This window comes from Dendrobates tinctorius, unplaced genomic scaffold (genome assembly GCF_039654945.1).
Source record: "Dendrobates tinctorius isolate UK_male_01 unplaced genomic scaffold, ASM3965494v1 ptg000063l, whole genome shotgun sequence".
In the NCBI taxonomy this organism is placed as follows: domain Eukaryota; kingdom Metazoa; phylum Chordata; class Amphibia; order Anura; family Dendrobatidae; genus Dendrobates; species Dendrobates tinctorius.
In genome coordinates this window covers 21798383-21809680 of record NW_027361731.1, presented here as the reverse complement: position 1 = coordinate 21809680, position 11298 = coordinate 21798383, and the positions used below count along the sequence as shown (strand labels likewise).

General features: G+C 40.3%; 1 protein-coding gene across 1 annotated transcript; it reads right to left on the bottom strand.

Annotated features, from left to right (window-relative positions):
* Nucleotides 1-1147: 1147 nt before the first annotated feature.
* LOC141094317 (gastrula zinc finger protein XlCGF66.1-like) lies at nucleotides 1148-10459 on the bottom strand. Its single transcript, XM_073580156.1, has 6 exons — nucleotides 10321-10459; nucleotides 10012-10191; nucleotides 9804-9927; nucleotides 9623-9720; nucleotides 9334-9424; nucleotides 1148-3676 (listed from the first exon to the last, which is right to left on the bottom strand). Exons 1-6 carry the CDS (start codon nucleotides 10387-10389, stop codon nucleotides 2898-2900), a joined length of 1341 nt encoding a protein of 446 aa, XP_073436257.1. The 5' UTR covers nucleotides 10390-10459; the 3' UTR covers nucleotides 1148-2897.
* Between the last annotated feature and the right edge of the window lie 839 nt (nucleotides 10460-11298).

The following is an 11298-nucleotide window of genomic DNA, read 5'->3' as shown; positions in this document are numbered from 1 at the left end:
CATCATCCGGCTAATGTGTTAAATGTAAAAAAAAAAAAAAAAATTACATGCTACATACATACAACATGCATACTACATACATGCTACATTCATACTACATGCAACATACATACTACATATATACTACATGCATGCTACATACATACTGCATGCTACATACATACCACATATATACTACATGCATGCTACATGCTACATACATAACACATATATACTACATGCATGCTACATACATACTACATGCTACATACTACATATATACTACATGCATGCTACATACTACATGCTACATACATACTACATATATACTACATGCATGCTACATACATACTGCATGCTACATGCATGCTACATACATACTACATATATACTACATGCATGCTACATACATACTGCATGCTACATACATGCTACATACATACTACATATATACTACATACATACTACATACATACCACATACATAACACATATATACTACATATATACTACATACATACTACATACATACTACATACATACCACATACATACCACATATATACTACATGCATGCTACATACATACTACATGCATGCTACATATATACTACATGCATGCTACATACATACCATATACATACTACATGCATGCTACATACATACTACATGCATGCTACATATATACTACATGCATGCTACATACATACTACATGCTACATACATACTACATATATACTACATGCATGCTACATACATACTACATGCTACATACATACTACATATATACTACATGCATGCTACATACATACTGCATGCTACATGCATGCTACATACATACTACATGCTACATACATACCACATATATACTACATACATACAATACATTCATACAATACATACATAGACATACAGTACATATAACATAGAGTAACATACTTACCAATACTTGTCACATTGTTCCCCGAAGCCATTGTCTTTTCCGGAATAAATATTAACATAACAAACCACAAAAATACTCACCCACGATCCGAAGCAGTCCACGAGTGTGTCCCACGACGATCTTGGGTAGAGAACTGCAGCATCAGCTGTTGCTGCCGTTCTCTACGGGCTGCAGGAATCCAATGACGGAAGGTAGGTATCCTTCCGCACTGTATTCCTCCGCCACTTAAAAAAAAAAAAAGTCCCTAGTCTCACTTTATGCCATTGCTGTGTGGCTGCATTAATACATAGGAGAAGAAATGGAGCCAATGGAATTCAATATTTCCCAAACCCTAAACCCAAATAATCCTTTTACGGGCTTCAGGTGCCTCAGGATACTTTATTCAAAAAAATGTTTTTTGTTTTCCACTTGTTTAATATGTGTTGCCTAGAATATGTAAAGTTATTAATTCTGAGTTCTCTACCCTCAACCCAGTCCCTTTTACTCTTCAATTACCCTTTTTCCCTTCTGCACAAATCATCTAGGAGAACAGATATAAGGCGAAAATGTCAGTAGGCTTGGATAAAATTAATTTGATGACTGCTAAAATATACAAAATGTTAATAAAAATTTTGGAAAACAAAAAAAGGGAAAACAAAAAAACAAACAGACAAAAAAAAAAGCTTTTATTTACATAACATGGATAAGAGACATAACTTCTGAGAGGGAGTGTATTGATTCTTGGAATATAAGTTCACATTTTATTTTAATTTCTACAGAATCATTACCTATGTACAATGGACTAAACCATCGCTATTACCTGCACTAAGACATTACCCATACAATAAACTTTGTGCCTTGAAGGTTTACCAGGTGTATGTCACTGTCACCACTTTGGGTTGGGTGTACCCACCACTTTTCCTGATACCTGTTGTAGTGTGTCTGACTTTTTATGATTTCTTTTTTTTATGCAATATTCAATAACATTTGTACTTTTTAACTCTTACTCTGGCCTTGGTAAAAGCTTTTTTTGTGGTCTATTTATATTCATGCTTTATGGCCCGTTACGTAGGATAATTTTGCTGTGTGAGTACGATTACAGCAATACCTCATTTATATTCTTTTATGTTTTAGCGCTTTTACACAATAAAAACTATTTTATTCAAAAAAAGAATCGCTTTATCTTGAGAGCTATAACTTATTTATTGTTCTGCTGCCGGACCCGTATGGCGGCTTGTTTATTGCAGGACAAGATGACGTTTTCAGCTGTACAGTTTTTATGGAGATTGCTTTTTTATCGCTTATTTTTCCACTTTTGTTCGGCAATATCATGATAAAGCATAGCTTTTTGCCTTTTTTTGTTTGTTTTTATGGAGTTCATTGAAGGGGACAGTGAGACAGTTTTATAGGTCGGGTCGTTCCAGAAGGGGCGATACCAAAGAGGTGTACTTTTTATTTTAAACATAAATATATTTATTGGATTAATAGTTTCTTTTTTTTTGTTCTTTAGTTTGTGATTTTTACAAAAATATTTTTACAATTTTTTTAATTTTTTTTTACTTTTGCAAATTATCCCCGGATAAGTCATGAACTGTATAATGACAGATCACTGATCTAGCTGATCACAGCGCCATATCTATACGGCAGTTTGAAGGAACACAGCTCCTACTGCGCCGTGTATATACAGCGCAAGTCGGGAATGGATTAAACGATGTTGTCTATGAATGGACAATGAGCCAAGCTGTGCCCTTTCAAATAGGAGATATTCCTTCTAGTACAGACCATTTGCTATCCCCCCTCTAAGCTGAGAATCCAGGAGCTAAGGTGCCAGGATTGACACCTACCTCCACCAAAAGCCTTTGTCAACTAAATGTAACTCTCCTGCCTTATTAATATCCATTGTTATTCATTTGCTTCACACTCTACATGAGATTTTAGATGATGAAGATATGATTCCCAGGAATAACATTTCCCACATTCTGAACATAAAAAATGGTTTCTACCCTGTATGAGTTCTCTGATGTGCAACAAGATTTGAACTCGAACTAAAACATTTCCCACATTCTGGACATGAATACGGCTTCTCTCCTGTGTGGATTCTTTGATGTTTAATAAGATTTTGTCCCTGGATAAAACTTTTCCCACATTCTGGACATGAATATGGCTTCTCTCCTGTGTGAATTCTGGAATGTGTAATCAAATTTGCGTTACAGTTAAAACACTTCCCACATTCTGGACATGAAAATGGCTTTTCTCCTGTGTGAATTCTCTGATGATTGCGAAGACCTGATTTCTCTGTAAAACATTTCCCACATTCTGGACATGAAAATGGCTTCTCCCCTGTGTGGATTCTTTGATGTTTAAGAAGATATGAACTGTTGGTAAAACCTTTCCCACATTGTGGACATGAATATGGCTTCTCCCCTGTGTGACTTCTGTAATGTGTAACCAAACTTGACTTACGGTTAAAACATTTCCCACATTCTGGACATGAATATGGCTTCTCTCCTGTGTGAATTCTCTGATGTTTAAGAAGATCTGATCTCTGGAAAAAACGTTTCCCACATTCTGAACAGGAAAATGGTTTCTTCTCTGTGTGAATTATTTGATGTTCAACATCACTTTTGTGGCTTTCATTTTGCTTAACAGTCTGTGATGAATCCAAATAGGTGACTGATTGAAAAGGCTCCGATGACTGATTTTTGCTCTGAAGGGCTGGAGGTATAGCTGGAATAATGGCATGCTTTTCATAGGTATCTGGTTTTACACCACAGTCATCTGCCAAGAATAAAACTGATTTTATTATTTTTCAATATCAATGCCTTATATATTATATAATTTCTATATACATAATTCTATACAACTCAAAGTATAATGAAACTATGACCTAAGACAGTGGTGAGCCACCTGTTCACAAATCCCATGGTACTGAACCTCTAAAGTACAATCGACAAACATGATACACAAACACAGAAAAGTTTGAAGCAATAAAGAGAGGATTAAAAATAAGCTTTATCAAATTACAATCTGTAGCAACAGATAAAAACATGTGAGATTCCACAAGGGGTATTCCCATCTCTGGTCATCCATCCCCATATGTAGTAGGTGTAATAATAATATTAGGAAATATGTAGTGTAGTTCTTCTGACTCGCTAAGTTGCTCACCCCATGTGCAGAGCATTGCATTATCTTAGGTATCCATGGTTACTACCACTCATATAGTGACTGTTAGTTGCTAGTGGTCATAACCATGGATACCTAAGCTACTGTAATGGGGTAAGCGACAGAGAATCAGAAAAAGAATACCACATTACTAATTGGAGGTATTTGCTATTATTATTACACCTACTATATTTTGGGATAGGATCTTGGAAATGAGAGTACCCCCTTAAGGCCTCCTTCACACGTCAGTGTGTCCGGTACATGTGGTGACAGTTTTCATACGTACCGGTGACGACCCACTGCAATGAATGGATCTTCGCACATGTCAATGTGTGTTACCCTCATGCCTACTGCCACCAGGCCCGGGTCCGCCGCTACCTGCCCTGCCGCTCGCACGCTGCTCCAGGGCTGCCCACGTCCTGCTGTTGCTCCCCGCCAGGCGCCTGTACAGGCGCTTCGGCGAGCTCCCTCTATTCGTGCATTCGCCTTAGGGCCCGACCGCACGTGCGCCCGCCCCTCTTGTCTCCCTGCGTGACCTGACTTGGCAGCACTGCCTGTCCAATGTCCAGTTAGCCAGCCTCCAGCAGGGACTAGTACAGCAGCGCGATACCCAGGCCCACAGATTGACCTATATGGCCTCCGTGGATGACCGCCTGCTCTCCTTGCAGTCCACAGAAACATAAGGGTTCTAGCCAATTTTCCGATAATGCTGCAGATGTAAAGAAACTAGGGGAAACCATATCTCCAATAGTGGGAACTCGTCTGGCAACAACATTGGTGCCAGAATCTAATATTTTTCCCAATGTTTCATCCTCATAGAGGATTGGTAGGCATTTAAAAAAATGCTCTTTATTTTATCAAATTGCAGACTATATTCAAGACTGACAAATATTTTATTATTTTTATTTATGTCTCTCTTTTTTATGGGATTCACATTATTTTTTGGTCCCAATAAATCTTTTCTGTCCCTATTATCTGCCCTGATTTTAGCTCTAACATCCAATTTGCATAGCCCCGTTTTTTCAATTTTTTATGCAGCGCATCAAATTCTTTGTTTTTCACCTTTTCCTCCGTGCAGTTTGTTTTTAACCTTATATGTTTTCCAACGAAAAAACACAACCTGCAACAGAAAATTGATCAAATCTTACGTGTTACAGAACCACTTAGCACCCAGAATATGTTGTGCAGTTATATGGATGTATAATAGGTTCTATGTGAGATGCATGTCCCTAATGCATCAGCATTACCCTTTTGTCCGCCCTCCCCCCACCTTTGTAATTTCCACAGTAAACATCGGCAGGCTCCGGCCACCTGCGGCTTTTGTAATGTATGTCTGGCCTGCCGCTTTTCTATTGGCCGGCCCTCTGTATCTGTGTGATATATTCTGTGTCCTGTGAGGAAAGTGTTGTCAGACTGGAAATACATGGAGAAGCAGTGATCTTTTATATGCGTCCATGTAAACAGGGAATTACAGCCAGCGTCATTCATTCAGACTCCAGCCAAAGCAGAGTGGACCTCCGAAACCACGGGGTGGTACTGAAAGAGGTACCCCAGCTTGGGTAGACCCCATTACACTGGTGGCAGACAGCGGGATTTGATACCCCTTCTACAGGAGGAAAGGAATGAATGGAAAATAACTACCAGAAGTTAAAGAGGACTACATTAAAAGATCTGGTGGAAGCCCGAGGATTGATCACTAGCAACAAAACAAAAGCGGATTTGATAGCAGCCATCATAGAACACGACAGTGCAGCGCCCCCCAATGTGAACGTGGAGGAGACCGAATTCCAGAGGAAGGTAAAGAACAGACTGGCGTTCTATGGCCTAAACCCTGCAGTGGAGATCATACGAGAGGTGATGGCTGATGTGCGTACTAATCTGAAGGAAAAGATGGCCGAGCGGACCAGGATAGAGCTAGCCAAGATGGAGATGGCAGAGTGGACCAAACTGGTGCCTGCCCCTAACGATCCCTGTATAGGGGTTAGTCGAACCTGGTGCGCTCGCTCGGGGAGTTTCGGTATCATGGTCCAGTGGGTCCACTCTTGCTACTCGCCACCACCGGCTTAACAGTGTGTTTCCACGGACCATGTGTCTGTGGGCAAGGCATGCTGACATGACTGTTTTTTTTAGCAGAACGGTCCACAAAACGTCTCGCACACGTGCACACTAATGAGATATGGATAACATCTGTGTGTCTTCAGTGTGAAAAGTACAGGAGCCTGGGAATCATCGGTACTGTTCTCGCTGATCCCCGGCTCTGGGTGTTGAAAACAGCTCACATCATTGTACCCTGCTCTGCCTGTGATCAGCACAACCAGGGAACAATATTGAGAGATGTATTCAGGCCTCACTGTCTACATAGAGTAAAATTAAATCTTAAAAAACCACACACATTATTCTCACCTTAAGGCTGTGTTCACACGTTGTGGTTTTTTTTTTGCTTTTTTCCCACGGATTTACCAAAAAATCCGCTCAAAAAATGCCTAAAAGAAGCTGCCATTCATTTTAATGCATTTTGCACTTTGTGCATATTGATGCGTTTTTTTTACCACGAAAAACTGCTTCACGGTAAAAAACGCAGCATGCTCATTAATTTCGCGGTAAATTCCGCATTTCTGGCTATTTTCTGTGTCTGGGGATGCTCCGGGAAAAAAACAACAAAAAAAAAAAAGCAAAAATCGCGGCAAAAACGCGCGGGAAGGAGTCCGTTTTTCATGCAGAAATTTTCTGCATACGTGTGCACATAGCCTAACACCTAATCCAGTGAAGCCATGGTCACCTGTAAAGAAATAAAAATGAAAAAACAATATCATTCATCTGTCCAAATTTGAAAGAATCCAAAGTGTCCCATGCCGTAATCCATCTGTGCGACATTTGCTTATCAGAATAAGCGGTAACCTGAGGGGACTACTCACGTTGAAAAGCTGGGTAGAATAACTCGTTCACACCCTGATTTTTCAAAGTGAACTGCGATGATCTCACTGAGGTAATCACAGTTCATAGGCCCGCTCTTGTTGCAGGGAGTCACTTTCCCCTGCTCTTCAGCGGGAGTGGTTGCCTCTTAACCCTCCAAAGTCCATTGCACCTAAAAGCACTACAAAAATAGGCTGGTGACTATCTCATCCAACCTTTATCCACCCCTAATTCCTCAAGATAGTTGGACCATCATTGAAAATAAGCCACTGTACTTTGTGTCACTCCCACCACATTGTATAGTGTAAGCTCTTATGGGCAGGGTCCTCAATATCTTTGCATTAATTACTGTATTATCGTTAACTTTGTTAGGACTGTTGTATATGAACTGTTGAATTGTAAAGCGCTGCAGAGTATGTTGGCGCTATATAAGTAAAGATTATTATTATGAGCAAATGTCGGACAGATTGATTACAGCGTTGGTAACTCTATTCATTCAATTTTGGACAGGCGAGAGATATTGTTGTTTTATTTTCGTTTGTGTACAGGTGACAATGGCTTCAGAGATTAGGTGTTGAGGGCTTTTACCCATTACCATGAAAAAAATGTTCCGATTTCAGTCTAGAAAAGTAGGACTAATGTCATAAACAGTGCCATGCGATTTTCATGCGAGTACAATCCGATTTTTCACACCTAGCAGGCGACTGACATCCGAACACCATGTAATTGCTATTTGATTGCAATTCAATTTTAAACATGAACTTTGACATACGGAATTACTCTGTCATTTACACATTTTTCCAAGGAAATATACTTCAATAAACACATACTGTATATATTTCATGAAAAGCCGGCAATTCATCTGCCGCGTACAGTAGAATCACAGCGTGACGCGACAGAATAGACCAGATAGATTACAAACAGTATATACAGGGTGGGTCCTTTACATGGATACATCTAAATAAGATGGAAATGGTTGGTGATATCAACTTTCTGCTTGTGGTACATTAGTATGTGGGAGGGGGAACACTTTTCAAGATGGGTGGTGACTATGGCGACCATTTTGAAGGTGGCCATTTTGGATCCAACTTTATAAATGGCCCTCCCTGTATGCGTAGAATAGATAGATATAAAGATGTCAGTCACACATATAATTAGCACAGTGTGTATGTGCAGCTTACTGTACATGTATTTAATTAAATGATTATTTTTCTGAAAAAAAATTGCATGGGCTTAAATTTCATAACCAGCAGAGGTAAAGCAGATGACTGTGGGCTGATTTTTATGGCCTGGAAAGGAGGTAATACCCATGGAACTTCCCAGGCTATTAATATCAGCTCTCAGTTGTACACTTAGCTTTTACTGCTTGTTAAAATGGGGTCCCGCTCAAAAAAAAAAAAAATGACGTAAAGTCCCCCTATAGTTATTAACCAGCAAAGGCTTGGCAGACAACTGCGGGCTGATATTAAGAGCCTACAAAGGGAACATGGACACTGGCCCCATTTCAGAATAAAAACATCAGCTTTCAGCTGCACCAAAAATGGAGCATATATAAGATGCACCAGTTCTGGCACTTAGCCTCGCGCTTCCCACTTGCCCTGGTGCGTGCCAGACAAAATTGTTGGCACTGTGCCAAAATTTGCTTTTGGCATGTTTCAGCTCTTTCCAAAGAGGCTCAATAGGATTTAGATCAGGGCTCATAGAAGACCACTTTAGAATAGTCCAACGTATTCCTCTTAGCAATTCTTGGGTGTTTTTAGCTGTATGTTTTGGGTCATTATCCTGTTGCAAGATTTTTCATCCATTTTCCTCCTGTGGCCACATCCAGGGAGGTTAAATTTCTGAATAATATGTGCAACTGTAATCACAGGAGCACCAAGCTGCTTGGAGATGGTCTCATAGCCTTTACCTTTAACATGTTTGTCTATAATGTTCTTTCTAATCTCCTGAGACAAATCTTTCCTTCGCTTCCTCCTGCTTGAGTTGAGTGTGATACTCACCATATCACAAAACAGCACAGTCAGTATCTGTAGCCTCTATACAGGCCACACACTGATTCCAAGATTGTAGACACCTGTGATGCTAATTAGTGGGCAAACCGCGATTTAACATGTCTCTTGTCACATAATTTCAAGTTTTATTTTTTAAAAATTCTGTGGAAGCATGGTTGAAAAGCAATGTCTGACTTTCATTTGTTCATTTTCATAGATTTTTTTATCTGTTAATTTTGTCAGATTCAAGTTATTTCTGTGACCATTGTGGGTTTTTCTGTCATTAAACGAGGGGTACCAACAGTTTTGACCACGTGTGTAATTACAGTAGAATCTGTGACTTCTCTGCATTTAGTGGTCACTACTCACCTGGGTAGTCATATGTAGGAATCTCCTCTTTACACCGCCCATCACCCTTCACATATGTCTCTGTAGTATTAATATGGGTCAGATCTTCACCCTGAAACAAATATTGTAAAAGTCACAGACAGATGGAGAAGTCCCATCTATGATCAGCTCTAATCCTGCCATCTCCACCGCTCTCATTACACAAGTATAAAACACATAATACTGGTGGATAAAACAAGACTGAGCACAAGACCTTCACAGCCGTCTACACATCATAGGGGAGATCTCATGACAGCTTCTCTCCATCTACCTGATGATCCTGAGGAACATTGGGATCTTCTTGGTTACAGTCCTGTGGAAGAAGAGGACGGGGACATCTCTCTGGTGTTGTCCTCTTACTGGATAGATCTGGAGGAAACACATACAGGGACTGAATTCATTCTCTACATACAGATAATTATAGGCCGTGTGTATTTAGTAAAGTCTATTACCTGGTGATGTGAGGGGCTGGGGAACCTCCATCATGACGTCCCTGTACAGATCTTTGTGTCCTTCTAAATACTCCCACTCCACCATGGAGAAATAGATGGCGACATCCTGACACCGTATAGGAACCTGACACATACAATGATACCGTCATCCCCCCCGATCCCTTCATAGTGTTACTGTATAATGTCCCAGCATTCCCAGCAGTGTCACCTCTCCAGTCAGCAGCTCAGTCATCCTGTAGATGAGTTCTAGGATCTTCTTGTCATTGATGTCCTCATGTTTCAGGGGGTGAGGTGTAGGCCCTGTGATTGGGCTCAGGGGTTTTCCCCATCCCTCAGACACAGGGTCCTGACAGCGCTCACTAGAAGTCTTCTTCACTACTGTGTAATCCTGGTTATGGAGAGACACATTAATAAATCTCACTGCAGACATTTCCAGAGTCCTCACCTCTCCAGTTCTGTCCATCTGTTATTCCCATAGATAAGAATGATGTAATGTGACGTCATCAGAATCTCTCACCTCTCCAGTAAGCCGGAAGAGGATCTCTAGGGTGAGGTGTAATATCCTCTCCATCTTGTCTGTAGCCATCCGTTAAAGTTTAAAGTAAATCTTCTAGAAGATAATTATACCGATTGTATCTGCCAGGATCCTAAATGGAAGGAAGATCAGCTGATGAAGAAACATACAAAATACCATGGGAAAACAAGATACCGGAGCATCAGATTTTTTTGGAATAAATTTATGGACTTCAGTGCGCTGCTTGACAAATTCAAGAATCCAGATTATGAGAAAGATTAACTGTTTATTTCCCAACGCGTTTCGAAGTGTATACCACTTCTTCCTCAGGGGATGACATATCAAATATATATATATATATATATATGTCAGGTGGACATGTCCTGTAACCAATCCGAAAAAGGGCAAAAGTTGTAACATAATGCACCAAAATGAAAAACAACTCACTGTTCATACTTTCAGTTATTCAACTTCTATTAACTCCGTCAGGTCTCTAAAGCTGCAAAACAGTTACAAGAAGTGACCTGAAAAGAGCAGATAAGACGTCAAAAAATGGCATCTCAGGACCCCGTCCATTCTGAGGACCAGAGATCGTCATGTGACCTCACTATGGGCGCTCCTTCTGTTACAAGTCCATGAAAAAAAGAAAAAGGATTGCTCAGGAAGGCATCAATGTGCAGTACGATACGGGGAGTAGAGATGTGCAAACTTGTCGGAAAACGTTCGTCAATCTCAAATTCGGCACGAACGTAGCACATTCGGATTAGTGTTCCAGAGCAAAGTTCGAGCACATTTTGGTAAATGATCGCGATTCCAATAATGCTTTTGTTAGGTGTCACAGGGTTACCGCAGAGAGTATCCAGAAGACCGCAGCATCTGATTGCTACTACTCCTGCGCTGAAAAGCAGTTCTTTTTAATGGTGTTCATTTCTTCTTTTGGCAGAACAGGGGTTAATCGACCATGTTGGAAACTCTGAGCTC